Source organism: Aspergillus campestris, assembly GCF_002847485.1.
Source record: "Aspergillus campestris IBT 28561 chromosome Unknown P168scaffold_3, whole genome shotgun sequence".
NCBI classification, from domain to species: domain Eukaryota; kingdom Fungi; phylum Ascomycota; class Eurotiomycetes; order Eurotiales; family Aspergillaceae; genus Aspergillus; species Aspergillus campestris.
The window spans coordinates 887,633-901,841 of NW_020194338.1; the positions used below are offsets into that span (position 1 = coordinate 887,633).

At 53.0% G+C, this 14,209-nt stretch overlaps 5 protein-coding genes across 5 annotated transcripts; 3 read left to right on the forward strand and 2 right to left on the reverse strand.

Moving 5' to 3' along the window:
* The first annotated feature begins 113 nt into the window (after positions 1–113).
* P168DRAFT_288397 (uncharacterized protein) lies at positions 114–577 on the forward strand. The gene has a single exon (XM_024836777.1). It carries the CDS (start codon positions 203–205, stop codon positions 407–409), a length of 207 nt encoding a protein of 68 aa, XP_024695050.1. The 5' UTR covers positions 114–202; the 3' UTR covers positions 410–577.
* Positions 578–1,495: 918 nt separating this feature from the next.
* Positions 1,496–2,779, forward strand: P168DRAFT_316461 (adaptor protein NBP2; the record flags this gene model as incomplete). The annotated part of the gene is made up of 1 exon (XM_024840013.1): positions 1,496–2,779. One exon carries the CDS (start codon positions 1,496–1,498, stop codon positions 2,777–2,779), a length of 1,284 nt encoding a protein of 427 aa, XP_024695051.1.
* Positions 2,780–4,048: 1,269 nt separating this feature from the next.
* On the reverse strand, positions 4,049–6,454 carry P168DRAFT_302795 (ENTH-domain-containing protein). The gene is made up of 5 exons (XM_024838697.1): positions 6,236–6,454; positions 6,122–6,153; positions 5,950–6,029; positions 5,765–5,846; positions 4,049–5,681 (listed from the first exon to the last, which is right to left on the reverse strand). Exons 1-5 carry the CDS (start codon positions 6,315–6,317, stop codon positions 4,302–4,304), a joined length of 1,656 nt encoding a protein of 551 aa, XP_024695052.1. The 5' UTR covers positions 6,318–6,454; the 3' UTR covers positions 4,049–4,301.
* Positions 6,455–6,661: 207 nt separating this feature from the next.
* Positions 6,662–12,783, reverse strand: P168DRAFT_302796 (putative Ras GTPase activating protein). The gene is made up of 3 exons (XM_024838698.1): positions 8,317–12,783; positions 7,983–8,261; positions 6,662–7,930 (listed from the first exon to the last, which is right to left on the reverse strand). The coding sequence occupies exons 1-3, from the start codon at positions 12,389–12,391 to the stop codon at positions 7,041–7,043; spliced, it is 5,244 nt and encodes a 1,747-aa protein (XP_024695053.1). The 5' UTR covers positions 12,392–12,783; the 3' UTR covers positions 6,662–7,040.
* Positions 12,784–13,481: 698 nt separating this feature from the next.
* P168DRAFT_325325 (DUF952 domain-containing protein) lies at positions 13,482–14,153 on the forward strand. Its single transcript, XM_024840985.1, has 2 exons — positions 13,482–13,876; positions 13,930–14,153. The coding sequence occupies exons 1-2, from the start codon at positions 13,592–13,594 to the stop codon at positions 14,044–14,046; spliced, it is 402 nt and encodes a 133-aa protein (XP_024695054.1). The 5' UTR covers positions 13,482–13,591; the 3' UTR covers positions 14,047–14,153.
* The last annotated feature ends 56 nt before the right edge of the window (positions 14,154–14,209 follow it).

The following is a 14,209-nucleotide window of genomic DNA, read 5'->3' on the forward strand; positions in this document are numbered from 1 at the left end:
GCCGTGACATCACGTGCCATCGTACTCGCGCCAGAAATGAAAGCAAATGGAAACCAGATAGATACAATGAAATAGAGAATATAAAATACTATAATATCAAGAGTAAAACAACGCCGATTGGGAGAGAGAAAGAATGAAAGAGAAATCCAAAGACTGTTGTGGCAGACAACAGTCAATCTCTCTCCAGACTCGGTATAAAGTAATGAATCAACTGCAAGACCTCCACACTCCCCTCGGCGCCGTGCTGATCCTTAACGCTTTCGTGCTTGGAGTTGAACGAGTCAGACCTCTTTCTCTTCTCTCTCTTTCTCTTATTCTTCCTTCTCTCTCTCTTCTTTACCTCGTGTGTGATACTCTACTGCATCCACTGTCTCGGCTCCCTACCCTACTCCCGTACCCTATTTCTTAATCTCGACTACCCACTTGCCGACAACGGACTCCAACCATCTGTGACGGTTAGTCTGTTACCCACCTCCATTCATTCCCCTTTGCATTTGCATCTGGTCGGAATTGAATTGTTGCTCCTGGTCCTTTCCTGTCGGTCCTTACCTCCACTTCTCTTCCCTTCTTCCCCCCCCTTTCTCCTTCATTCCCGTTGGTCTTTTTTACCCTTTTTCTTTTCCCTTTCGAATCCCCGCCCATGCGGAAACTCGCCTTTGCTAATCAACAGTGGCGCTTTTGCACCAGCTGCTAAATTTAGAACCCCTCTCTCCTCCTCCTCATCTCCTCTGCCTTCTCCTCCCCCTCCCATCTGGTCTTCGAAACAAAAACCCTTGGGATCCGTGACGCGCGGGGCGACCTCATTGATTCTTCACCACCCCCCTCTACAACACCCCGTCACTCGGCCGTCATTGGACATTGTCTTTCACCTTATATTTTTTTTTCCTTTCTTGTTGTTCTTCTCTTCTTGATTTATCTATTTTTTTCTCTCTTTTTTTTTTTTATCTATTCCGATTGTCTATTGCCGATCCCGATCCCGATTCGCACTCGGAGAATTCTCTTGTGATCCATCGATTGTGTGGAAGGCCGGTCCCTGTTTTCCCCAGATCTTGCAGTGCGCCGTCTACAATCACCCTGTACCTGTGTGAGGTTGTCGATCATTGCAGGTCGATTCGACACTCCCCATTGAGACCATCGAGTCTCCCGGAACGAAGATCGCGCCCTGTTCTCGGCGCAAACCCCTCCGACGGACGGCCCCCAATACTCGAGTCGTGCGTCGCACGCAAGGAGCTCAACCAAACCCATCCCCTCCATCCCTCGGTTCCGAGAAGATTGGAATTGGAATTGTCTTGCAGATCGCTGTTCGGTGACGGCGCGCCTTCTCTCTCTCCTGGGCTCTTTTGTCGGTGGGCGGTCGCAATGCCAAACTAGGGCGTCCACGTTCCTGACCTTGACACCTCACCAACACCCCCTCGACCGGGCGTTCTGCTCAAACCCTTGATAGACAATCTTTTCTGCGTTCGGATCTCTCCACACGGCACGACGAATGGCCACCATGACGTCCACAACTTCGCCACAGCAGACGGCCCCCTCGCCAAGCTTGTCCGTCCTCCCTCAGTTAAACACGGATGCAAACGCGAAGCGGCAAAGTCGCCATCGATCGTCCTCCATGTCCAAGGATCGTCTCTCCACGCACTCGAACATCTCAATTACGTCCCAAACCCGCTCGCGCCCAGGGTCGCACGTGTTTCCCATCTTCCATTCCAGCTTGTCGTACGCTCTGGTTCGCGATTTCGCATACCCGCCGATTCACCCTCTCCACTACGGCCCCCTGCCCCTGCGGGCGTCGGCCGTGTCCACCCCCGTCAGCGAGCAACGGCGTCTGTCGGATCCTCCGGCTCCGTGGGACAGCTCCCGTGGCCAGTGGTCCACGGGACCGTGGAGCACAGACCACAGTTATGGACATCAGCAATTGCCCGCCATGTCCTTCGGGGACGGTCCGCCATACAGTGAGGATGAGGATCTGCACAGTCCGGTCTTTTCCACGCCCCGTCATCGGAAGAACAAATCCACCGGAACCGATCTCAACGGAAGGAGGGGCCGGAGCCCCGCCGGGCGCGGACCGACCTCGATGAGCTTCGCAGTGAGAGCGGACCGTGGAACGTTCGTCGGGATGAACTCGGACGGCACTGAAACATACTATGTCAACGACGACGACCTGGCGGACGATGGGCCCGGGGGCGAGTTCGTCACCTACCCGTCCAACGGACACAGCTATGCCCTGTCGGGAGCCCCGGGCGGCTACCCGGGGTATGAGCGGGAGGCCGGCTTCGAGTCCGGGGAGGACTTCACGGACCACCGGTATTCGCGGGACTTTCAGTTCGCCGTTGGCTGCCCAGACGAGGAAATGCACGGCAAGGCCGTCGCCCTGTTTGACTTTACGCGGGAGCACGAGAACGAGCTTCAACTGGTGGAAGGTCAGGTGATCTTCGTGTCCTACCGGCACGGTCAGGGCTGGCTCGTGGCCGAGGACCCCCAGACGGGCGAAAGCGGCTTGGTGCCGGAGGAATTCGTCCGGCTTCTCCGCGACATCGAAGGCGGGTTGACGTCGTTGAACGGCGACCTGGAGATGGAAGGCGCGGACAGCGCGTCCCTGAGCCCGGAATCCGATTCACAGCAGGAGAGCACGCCGACTGATAACAGTCGCACCCATCAGTTCCCCGTAGCGTCGGATAAAGAGACCACCAACGGCAATGGAAACACGAACGGGGGCGAGGCTTCTGCCGGACATTCTGGCAAGAATGCAGACGCTGGTAATCAACCAGCCACGAAGGCATGATCTTTGAATAGTCTGTCTCAGCAATGATCCTTTTACTCGTCACCATAGTACAGCATTCACCTCATTTATTCATCCAGAAGGATATTGGATCAATCCGACGGATGTTAACACAACCCCTCCCCTTCCCCCTCCCCCTTTCCCTTCTCCCTTTTCCCATTTTGCCTTATCCCTTTTTCTTTTTGTTTTCTTTCTGTTCTTCTCCCTGTTCAGTTCCCAGGCTGGAACTTCCTCTCTACCTTACCCTCTTTTTTTTCTTTTTACCTACGAAACAAAGCCTACTCTTTTACGGATGACGAGGCCGATCTTCTCCACCCTGATCAGCCAGCTATGATGGATGGGTAGGGATTTTACGTCATTTCTTTTACTTTTACTTTCTTTACTTTCTGCATTGACTGGTATGATAGAATCTACATTGTGGATGGATGGGATATCTTGGAATTTGTGAGAATTGGAATGGAAGGAAGAAACGGGCTCGGTCTACTTTGAAAGGTGATGAGAAAGAAAAAACAAAAGAAAGAAAGAGAATGGCAAATGACGGATGAAAGAAAAGAAAGCAAAAGAAGCGAATACCAGCGCGCCCCTTCCCTCATCTGTGAAGAAGGGGGAGGCGGGGGGAGTAGTCTGATATTGTTCCCTCTCAGTGTGTCTGTCTTATCTGTCTGTCTGTACATATGGTCTTTTTCTTTTTTGTGTGTGTTCTTTAGTACCCCCATTTTCAGCGTCGGCGTCGCATCAATGCATTAGCATTAGAAATTTATACCATTTGGACTCTTATTTTGATTCTTTTTTCCTTTTATTCTTTTTTACCCTTGTGGGTTTTGATATTTGTCTGTCTTGTCTGTCTGTCTTCTACTACCTACCTACCTACCTACTCTATAGCTATAACTACAGCTACAACAGCAGAATACCCAAAGTACAGACAGACTGACTGACTGACAACGTCCATGATACCGAAAAGAAGACACTCCTATAGGAGTCATTATTCACCTACATATCAGGTACTTACGTCAGTATAGATCATACAAATAAGTTTTCTCTTGCTCTGTCCGTGCAACTATGAGTATGATTAGTATTATACAAAGAGGAAAGCGAGAGAGAGAGAGAAGATATCAAATATCGAAGAGAAGAAAGGCCTATGGGATAGAATAGGTGAAAGAAGATAAGATGATATTTTAATAATAAGAAAGCAAATACTAAATGACAAAAAAGATAATAAAAAGTAATTAAGAAGAAGTAAAAGAATTGGGCGCTGCTAGTATAGATCCGTATCTCCTAATGTAGAAAAAGTAGACAATAATGGAATCTTTTAATAATCTGAATCGCACTAAAACAGTAAGGTACCAACGGTGTAATAGGTGTGGTAGGTGTGGATGTACTCCGTAGAGACATAGGACGAAGAAATAAATAGATTGGTGAAAGAAAGAAAGAAAGAAAGAAAGAAAGAAAGAAAAAATATAACCCAAAACCCCACAAACAGCAAACAAAATACGGAGGAACGAAGAATGAACACAACCTATATCTACTAACCCAGCAAATCGTCCATGCCCGAGCTGCCAGTCGTCTTCGGCTGAGAGGAACCAGTCTGAGCCCGAGGCGACGGGGACGCCGCGTTGGAAGGAGCAGCGCCCCAGATACCGGCGCTGGCTTTCTCCTTGGCCATGCTGGCGAGGTTGGGGCCCTTGTTGACGGACGAGGACTTCTGGATGCCTGCGCTGGCACTGGCGGTGGACCAGAGCGAGCCGAAGGCGTCGCCGCCGGAGGGCTTGTTGGCCGGGGCGGGCTTGTTGGCGGCGGCGCCTGAGGAGGTAGTGGTGGTCGCGGAGGTGAAGGACGAGGTGGAGGGCATGTTGGGTCGGTGGCCGGACACACCACCTGCGGGGGCTTGGGAGCTGTTGGTGGAGATGGAGGTGAAGTAGTTGGGGGTCGCGGCTTGGAAGCCGGCTGGCTTGAGCGGCTGGGTCTTCTGCTGGGGGATCGCCGAGGTTTGCGACAGGGCTGGGGAGGCGATGGAGCTGGACGGAGGCGTGGGCGTCATCGATTGGAATCCGACCAGGCCGTTGAGGTTCGACTCCTGCGTGCCTGAGACGGGTTTCGGGGCGGCGAACTGCGTGCTGGAGGTTGTGCTGACGGTCGACGCGGGGATGCCGAACTGGTTGGATGAAGCTGGCGCGGGGGCCGGCGCCGGGGTAGCGGACTGGAAGTCGTCGAAGTCGTCGTCGTCCATCGGTTTCGAGTCGAGGATGTCCAGGCCGTTGCCGCCGCTGGCGGGCTGCTTGCCTGCCGCGGTGGACGTCGTCGTGGTGACTTCGTCGTCGCCGAAATCGAACAGGTCGGCTTCGGGCTCCTTGGGGGCCGGGGCCGGCGCTTGCTTGGCCTCGCGCCGGGCACGGGGAGGACTCGATCCACGCCGCAGCGGGGGGGTAGCATCGGCCTCGTCGTACTCGTCGTACTCGTCGAACCGGTTGCCCCGCCGTCCGGTATCTTGGAAGTCGCCGGTGCTGCCGCCAAACCCGCCGCCGTCACCGAAAACGCCGCCACTGTATCCGCCATAGCCAATGCTATCGCTTCCGAACCCAGAGTATCTGCCACCGGACCCCGTCATGCCGCCGCCGCCGCCGCCGCCGCTGCCGATGCCCGACCCGATGCCCGATCCACCCTCGAAACCTCTGAATTTATTGCGGTTGGCGCGGGCCTTCTTCCGCTCGGACCGGATCAATTCAACGTCTCCCAGCAATTTGACCAGCTCCGACGAGCGATTGCGCACGTTGATACCCTGATCCTTGCCGTTCTGGTCGATAAAGTGGAACTGGCGAAGCATTCGGAGGAGGGACATGTGGGATCGGGCGTCGTCGACGACACGCTCGGAGCCGTTCTTGACGAGGAATTCTAAAAGTTGGAGGCCCTGTATCGCGAAAGTACCCTCGTAAGCCCCTAGTCTTATGATTCCATCCACGATAACGGAAAGCCGGGCGCACAGGGGCATACCTTGTAAATCTGTCGCCACTCCTCCGCACTCTTATCGGTGAACCGTCTGTAGATCATGGGCATGATCTCATTCAGGAGCTGGCTGTTATTAAATACATAAGCATTGGTCCTTCGAGGAAAGAAAAGGGTAAGGTATGTATGGGCCTGGAAATCGAGTCGGGAGATTCAGGGTCGGGGGCACTGACTAGCTATGAGTACCATTGGAAATCTCCTGCATTAAAGACGAAGAAGCGCCCCACGGTTCATTGTTCGTAGCTTCGCGGACCTAGACAGGTAAGTGACGTGCGCGTGGAGGGACAGAAGGGAGGTTGTCTCGAGGCGAGTTCATGACCGGTCCTGGTCGGGAGGCAAACCAACCTTGGACTCCATCTCGGTATAATTCATAACAGCTAGACACCATTAATCCAATGAACCAGGCCCGGAACCACCAGGTCGTAGTGACCGTGCTGGCGTCGAAGTATAAGAGCTCACCATTCTGTACTTTGCGGACACCCGCTTTCAGGTCATACATGGTCATGTTGCTGACCTGCTCCTTGAGGTTGGACAAATCCATGGCGCAATCGGGGTTGACGCGGTGGTCAAGCAAGAAACTAATATCCAGGCGACAGCTCCGAAGAGAGATATATCGATTGGGGGGGGGAGGACGAGACGAGACGGGGTGGAGGAGGGAGTCTGAAGGGAGAGAGGAAGATGTGACGGGCGGATGATCAAGGTGGCATCGCATGGATTAGTAGTGTTATTGTTCTCCACTGCCGGTCCGTTTGGGCTAGCCCCAGTTCGGCCGCAATTGGGCCTCAACGAGGTCGGATCACGTGGCAGCCCCTGAACTCTACACTCTACACTCTACGCTCTACATACTATAGGACAAGATCTACGGAAATACCATTCATAGCCGATGACCATTCGTCGGGAATATCCACTATTTCATAGAAACATACATGCATAGAATCGTCTAAATCATCGAGTACCGATGTGGGTTGCAGGGTACTCATCGTGCCAGAAAAGAAAGTAACAGGAAAAACCGAATCAATGGGGGAATCAGATCAACAGGAGCATAGAACAAAACGGTGAGAATCCAGGAGATGGCGAGCACATTTTTCGTAACTCGATAGGCCATCAACGGAGGGGATATCATAGGGTAAGTGACAGGATAACGTTCAGTGGGTGAAATGGGATGCAGAAAATAGCGATGGGAAGTGAAAGGAACACAGAAAGAAGACGGAGGAGAGGAAGACGCAAAGGGGTATGTAAGACTAGAGATGCAAGACATGGGCCATCATTCGTTGTAAAACTTCCTCATAATCAGATGCAAGAAGAGGTTCACGTTGACTCGGAGCTGTCCGTCAAAAAAGTCCAGGAACTGCGTATTGTTGAACTGGGCCTGCAACAGGTCATCCAGCGGTACCTGCGCGCTCGCTCCCGGAATCATCATCGGACCACTGCTTCCGTCGATGGTAAAGACACCCACTTCGTTACTCGAGATGGTCAGGTCGACGCGGTCCCACTGGCGTTCCGTGTAGCCCTTCCAGTGCACGAGAACCCCCTTGTCGGCGAGGTTGCGTGCCGAATACTTGTAAGAGCCGAATTTGAACACCTTGCCGGATTTCTGGAGCTCGCGCTGGTGGTCCCACTGCTTGGTGAACGGCATGAGGAACCTCTTCTTGCCCTTCTTGTTCTGAAGCGTGATCATCGCTTGCTCGATGTAGTCGTTGTACGTCTTGAGCTGCTGCTCTAGATAGCCTGCTTGGTCGTTCAGCCGTCCGAGGGTCAGGCTAGCGCCTTCTAATTCTCGCTCGCGCTGGATTCTGCGACGGTGCTTCGTTCGGATGTCGATGGCGATGGCGTTCAGGAGATCCTGGTAGTGGTTGTCTCGGCGGATCTTGCTGCACTGTTCGAGGTGGATGATGTTCTCAAGCGCGGTCCGCTTCAGCTCCGAATAACTCATAGAAGCAATGTCCACCAGCGAATTGGCCTCGGCGTATGGACTCTGGCGTGTGTTGTTCGCACTCAGCTCGTCCCGGACCAACGTCATCCACTTGGCATGGTCTTCCTCCGTAGGCGGCTTGACCATGATCTCCATCAAATTAGCCCCACTTTGAACGCGAATGATATACAGAATGCATCGCTTGGTCTCCATAAACAGAGCCTTGACGTCGGCTTCTGGGTCTACATAGGGTATTAGCCGTGTTCTCATCAAATTGCGAAGGACTGTCGTTACCTTCAACCTGCGTAAGTTTGGGATTCAGTGTGAGGTTTATCTCGGATGAATTGACACTCATCAGCTCGTTCTCATTAGACTTGACATTTCCCAGGTCGCGAACAATCTCTTTCAAGATGTCATCCGGGTTGGGGCAAATGTAGTTGATTTCAGAGGCGATAAGCTGATGGATCGAGAAGATGTCAGACATCTTAATATAGAGCGTCGGTTTCTTCTTGGCGTATAAGTCGTTGAACTCGTCAATGTCGAAGTACGTCTCAGCGTCTTGCACGGTGACCACTGCAGCCGAGTTAGCTTGTCATGACCTAGATACGTGGCGTAAAGCTCTACTTACTGTCGCCCCAAATTTGTCCCAGGCGCTGAATCGCCTCTCCAATGAAATTGTTGAGTGGCTGCAGATAGACATTCTCGGCCCCAAAAAGCCGTCCGGAAGACACCTGGGCGACCACCTTGGCAATCTCGGACAGGTTTCGCTTTTGCTCTTGGGTCAAGCTTCGGTCAACCACCCCGTATCTTTCAGGCTCCATCAGCGCAGGCAGGAAGTAGTTCTTCCACACCCAGAAGCCAGTCGTCTGGAGGATAAAGCCGGGATCCTCCCCAGAAAATCGACTGAGAAGGCCCTCGTACATTCCCTTCGCGATGTACCGAATTCCAAACGGCATGCGGTGCAGGAGTTCCTCCAGCGCAGTGAAGAATTGATCCGCCGTATCCCGAAGGTCTTGCAGGTGTTGAATGAACGTCGCTCGCGTTTCGGGATCCCTGATGGCCTCTTCTCGGGGGATGTCCGGTTGACGTCGGCTTCGTCGCCCTGTTCGGAGCTCCTCGTTGTTGATGGCTGACCGGTAAATCTGCATTGGGTCACTCTCCAGGTCCAATTCCGGGTTGTCGATGATGTTCTCCCTCACCACGGGACCGATCACGTCACGCAGGAATTTTCGATCGCGGGGCGATTTCATGTACGATGCGAAAAGTTTGGTCCAGAAGGAGTTGCAGCGTAAGTACTCATGGAGGGAATCGAAGCTTTCAATCTCCTCTCGTGAAGAGCGGGCCAGCAGTTTAATGAGATAGTACTCCTCGCGCCTCTTCTGCGAGTAGCCGAACAGCCCCATCATGAGGTGCCGGATTCGATCGTACTCCTTCTCGGGCGTGTTGAGCTCACGCAGCCTCCGGAACAACTTCGCAAGATATTGCGCTTGCGTCTGGAGAAGGAAGAAGAATGCTTGGTAGTGTTCCAGCTTCCTCCGCGAGGTTTTGTTCAGGGCCTTTAAGTCGAATGGATCCGTGGACGAGATTTCTCTGTTGGGAAGTAGGTTTCCAACATGGCCACCAAAATGTTTCTGGTGCTTGACCACTTCGTCCAGCGTAATCTTGTTCTTGACCAGCAAGGCAATCTTGATATCAAGCTGGCCGATATACTGCTCAGCCATCTCGTTTTGCCGCACCTGCTGGACGACCATCTTCCTGACTCGCTCGAACTCAATTTCCTCGTCGAAGTCGAATTCGCTGTCATTCAGAAGATGCACGAAGCCCTTGACAGTACCCACCGGTGGGTTTTTGCCACTCGTAAGACTTTTATATGCCTGGCCCTGGATTCTTCCCCGCACAAAACTCTGGGCTTTGACGACCTTCTCCATGTTTTCCTGATAGTAGCGACGTTTCTCTTCGAATTTTCCGCGGACAACATATCCTCGAATGTGCGCTTGGAAGTCGGTAATGAGGTCCTCCTCGGCGGCCAGATCGGCCAAGTCCTGACCAACTTCGACTCTGACGACCATACCTCGGATTTGGGCTTGCAATTGGCTGATTTCGTCGTGGCAGTCGTCAAGCTGTTCAAGGATACCGCCGACATGGATCCGCAGGACGGCAGCGCGCCCAAGGGCTTGAAGTTCGGTGATCATTTGCTCATGCTGTTGCAGCGCTTCCGTATCTGCTCTCACCCGGTCCCTCAACATGACACCGCGGGCCATAGACTGCAACTCCAAGATGTTTTGTTCTTCTTCAGCCAGCGATGCCCGCTGAGAGTCTAAGGAGGACCGGACCGCTTGAGCGCGACATATGCTCTGGAGAGTGACGACAGATGGTGTGTGGTGTGACAACGCCTGGCGAAGGTCCTTCAAATTCTCTCGAGTGGCGCGACCGCGCACCATCGCTTGCAGGTCGATACATTGAGCGTTCGTCTTTTGCAATGCTTCGACCAGCTCCATGTGGCGGGTTCTTGCTGCCAAAGCTCTCGCACTTGCCTGTAGGGAGATGATTGACGGCAACTCCTGAGCGAGCAATTTCCTCGTGTGGGCGACCGATTCACGAGCAATCATCCCTCGAATTGCCGCCTGCAACAGACCGGCATCGTCGCGGGCTTCGACAAACTCCCCATGCTGCACACTCATTTGTCGTCTCACAAAGGCACCCCGAATAAGAGCTTGGAGTCGTTCGACATCGCGTTCGGCAGATTGTGTTCTTTTGCGCTGCTGGGCGAGCCCTTGACGACTCAAAGCACCTCTGATGGCTGCTTGCAGTAGCTGAACTTGGTCCTCGGTATCTCTTGTGTCGTCGTAGAGGTCACCCACGGCCTTGCGTTGTAGAGCGCCTCTCACGGCGGCCTGAATCTTCCTAATTCCGGATTCCTCTTTACGCACCCGATTGTGGAGGCGATTGACCTGGGCCCTGGCCTTGGCACCTCTAATAAGAGACTGCAGCTGCAGAACATCGCCCTCCCGGGCCTGGTAACCCTCAATGTCACCCTTTCGGTGGGAGCGTGCGATAAAGCCTCGACAATGCGCTTGCAGGTTGATCGCAAACGTGCGCATATCCAAACGATACTGAAAGACCTGACGGGCCCAGTCTCCTCGTAAGCGCGACTGCAGGTCAATCAAACGAGGCTCGAAGTCCCACAGGTCATTCATCGTATTTCCCAGCTTCAGTCGGAGCATTGCCCCTCTGATCTGACACTGGAGATCCGCGATTGAGGCTTCGTTCTCGTGCAATTCTCGGTCGATTCGATCCTGCTCGGACTCTACCGGTTCGGGCTCGGGCTCGGGCTCGGGCTCCGCGCCAAAGTTTGCGGCCATACCCGAGAAACTGGGCATGCTGACCCCGGCTTTGTCCAGGCCCTTTTGCATCTGCTCCAGTTCATGATGCTCGAACTCCAGTTGGCCAACGAGATTACCCATCCGGAAGTCGAGGAGACCTTTCTTGAACAGCAGCCATGACGTCGCGTGGATGCAGTGGATAACTTTGGGGATGTTCTTCTTTTCATACAAGTCGATTAATTCGAACCGGAAAAGCTCGGGCAACTCGATCTCGTCCAAGAACCGAAAGAGCAAGGCGATATTGTCCGAATGGCGGTACTGCAGTTTTGGGTGGCGGAATATTCGGAACTTGCGATTGGGGTACATCGCTTGCACTACCTCTGCCAATGTTACACCATCGCGGAGGGCCTCATCCAATTGGACAATGGGCGGGATCTGCTTCTGGATGACCTCCTCAATCCACTCCTTCGCTTCTCCAATATGGCACAGATACTCATAGGCCTGAAGAAACTGGCGCTGTTTATCCATCCAGTTTCCGGCCACCCATGACGATGCGCTTTTCTTCTGGACGGCGCCACTGTTCGGGGCCACTGAATCGGCTCGCTTCAAGCGCCGTCGACCCTGGAGGCCGACCACGGACGGAGAGTGGCTGGGAAACCCTTCCGTATCTCCCGACTGCGCAATTTTGGACAAGGTACGGAGATGTCCGGTCGATGATTTTTGAAACGTCTCCAGCTCTGGCGCCGAGAGGGCAGCTGTGAGGGTGGGCGGGTTCGACAAACTGTGGGAATGATTTGCTTTCACCGGCGAGCCGGTCTGCGGTGATCCGGTTCGCGGGGACCACTGGTGAGGGGAGGCGGTCTTTGGCGACTTCTGCGCGACATATGATGCCCCGTCTCCGAATGACTCCATTCCCGCGTTTGACTTCGGTCGGGACTCGGGTGTCCGAGGACGGTTCTCTTGCCATAATCGCGGGTCATCGACGGTCTGGCTCCTGGTATGACGGTAAACAGCGTGTTTGGGGGTCGGCGGCGTTGCATTGGGGGTCTGAGAGATCTGAGAAAGCGGTCGCAACGAGCGTCGAATGTTTTCGTATGTTGAGCCGGCGTGCGGCGGACGCGATGAGGAATTATTCGCCGGCATGGTTTCGGGGATTGTTCTGTTTACTTCGCTCTTCCCACGTCGGTGCCCAATGCTGTAGGTCGAGCCAATTGACGCACTCGAGGAGACGGTGCTCGTGCGACTAGGAGCAAAGGAATTCGACGAGAGTGAATAGATGGATGAACTCGTAGAGGCATTCGATCCATGGCGCAGCGGACTCGATGTTTGGAAGGGGAGGTCCGTCTGTGCGTGTGCGAGCGAAGCTGGGTGGCTTGACATCACTAGTACTGTTCGGGGGAGAGGAATGCTATAAGCGACGGAGATGGGAGAGTCTTGCACTCACTGGGCCACATACCCCGTTCAGCGACCGAGGCAGTATTTTGGCCAAACGTTATGGACGAGCCTGGGGCCAGATTTTCGCTGGAATGGAATGCTTAATCAAGGGATAGAGGCAGCATGGCCCGGTGGAAACGGAGGGGATCTCGGGTTGATATAGAAACGGAACTAAGTGGGTTTGGTCAATCGGACCCAAACAACGATCAGGCCGAAATCGTGGGAGGGGAAAGAATTGAAGAGACAAGTATACAAAAGAGAGAGGAAAAGAAAATCGTCAAATAAAACAAAAGAAAGTCAACCATCCAATCCACCCACAGTACTTGAGTGGATCAGTATGCGACGGATGATGAAAAGTAAATAAAAGGAAAACGAGGCAGAAGAAGAAGCGGGGAGGGACGAGATCGGGTCGAGCTGGAAACCAGGAAGTAAATCGACGGGAAGGAAAACAAATCTCCCAATCGGGTTTAGCCAGTCCTGTCAGGTGACCACGCCATCGATCGGGGGATCTCGTGACGTCGATCGGCCACCTGCTGAAGCCACCGACTGCCCCAGGCACGCAGGTCCCGACCGTGCTTCTTGATCTGTCATTATTCGAGTATCAACTAGTTAAAGCTTAGTGTCTAGTGCTGGGAATAAGAAATATGACTGGTGATATTGTCGAGAGATTATAACGTAGTCTCGATCAGATTATGTCCGGAGTTTCTGTCTCTCAACCTTTGATTACGCAGGTTGATGCACACCTTGCATATATGTATCAGGGACATGTCTTGAATATAACCTTAATTACCCAATCCTCTATAGTCATGTTGAACTGAAATAATATTGAATAACCGGAGAATCTGGTCAGTAAATCTAAATATAGTTAGTTAATTCCCACGGAGAAACACAGACCTTAATTGTTCGAGCCCAAGTATCTGGCATCCCGTCGTCATACCTCGTCGATCCAGTCACGGGACTCGGCAGTCGCCATGAAGATCGCCCCCACCAATAATAACCTGGAACGACGACCCGACATGCTGGCTCTGCACGCTCTCTTGTCACCTGAGATAAGTCTATTTTATATCCTAGTCTCTTTGTCCCCCCATACCCGGGAATAGTATATTATCCCACACATACTCTACTCATCAATAGCAGAACAAGACGATGGCGGATGCAGAGCCTCTATATGTCTACAAACTCGTCCCCTCCTCCTCGCCGGTGCGCGAACCTCTCCCCGATCGACTCCCGGTCAGCGACATCGACAGGTCGTCAGGGTTCATCCACCTGTCCACGGCCTTCCAAGTCCCAAACACATTGAAGGCCTTTTTTAACGACGAGCCGCTGGTCTACGTGCTGCGAATTCGCTACGCGCACATCGCTGGAGAAACCGTCTGGGAGTCCCCAGAGGGGAATGTTTGCGGGCCGCGACCGAAAGAAGGTTTATTCCCGGTACGTCTGTCTTTGTTCCTTCGTCTATCTGTCTATACTGATGTGGTCGCTAGCACCTATATAACGGGCTGAGACTCGGTAAGGATGAGGTCGAAAGCATCGCCATCTGGAACAATGAAAACGGCTGGGATAAAGCACTACAGCAATCCAAACCGTGGCTTTTATTTTGATTAAGTCCTTAAGTTAGTTATACAGGCAGCTCATTTGTGAATTTATTATGCATATTGAGTCATTCATATTGTTACATTATGCCACTACATGTTTGTCCTTGTTTGTCATTATTTGCCATGGCAATAAGACTGATTCCCATACATCCCACATCCACATACCATT

Bases quoted from the DNA above. Each gene is read 5' to 3' on its own strand.
- P168DRAFT_288397 (XM_024836777.1), top strand. From the start codon at position 203: ATGAATCAACTGCAAGACCTCCACACTCCCCTCGGCGCCGTGCTGATC.
- P168DRAFT_302795 (XM_024838697.1), bottom strand. From the start codon at position 6,317: ATGGATTTGTCCAACCTCAAGGAGCAGGTCAGCAACATGACCATGTAT. The intron at 6,030-6,121 runs GTTGGTTTGCCT...TTACCTGTCTAG, and splicing joins ATACCGAGATGGAGTCCAAG to GTCCGCGAAGCTACGAACAA. The intron at 5,682-5,764 runs GTATGCCCCTGT...TTCGCGATACAG, and splicing joins AGTGGCGACAGATTTACAAG to GGCCTCCAACTTTTAGAATT.
- P168DRAFT_302796 (XM_024838698.1), bottom strand. From the start codon at position 12,391: ATGTCAAGCCACCCAGCTTCGCTCGCACACGCACAGACGGACCTCCCC. The intron at 8,262-8,316 runs GTAAGTAGAGCT...ACTCGGCTGCAG, and splicing joins GGGACAAATTTGGGGCGACA to TGGTCACCGTGCAAGACGCT. The intron at 7,931-7,982 runs GTAACGACAGTC...TACCCTATGTAG, and splicing joins CAAACTTACGCAGGTTGAAG to ACCCAGAAGCCGACGTCAAG.
- P168DRAFT_325325 (XM_024840985.1), top strand. From the start codon at position 13,592: ATGGCGGATGCAGAGCCTCTATATGTCTACAAACTCGTCCCCTCCTCC. The intron at 13,877-13,929 runs GTACGTCTGTCT...TGTGGTCGCTAG, and splicing joins CGAAAGAAGGTTTATTCCCG to CACCTATATAACGGGCTGAG.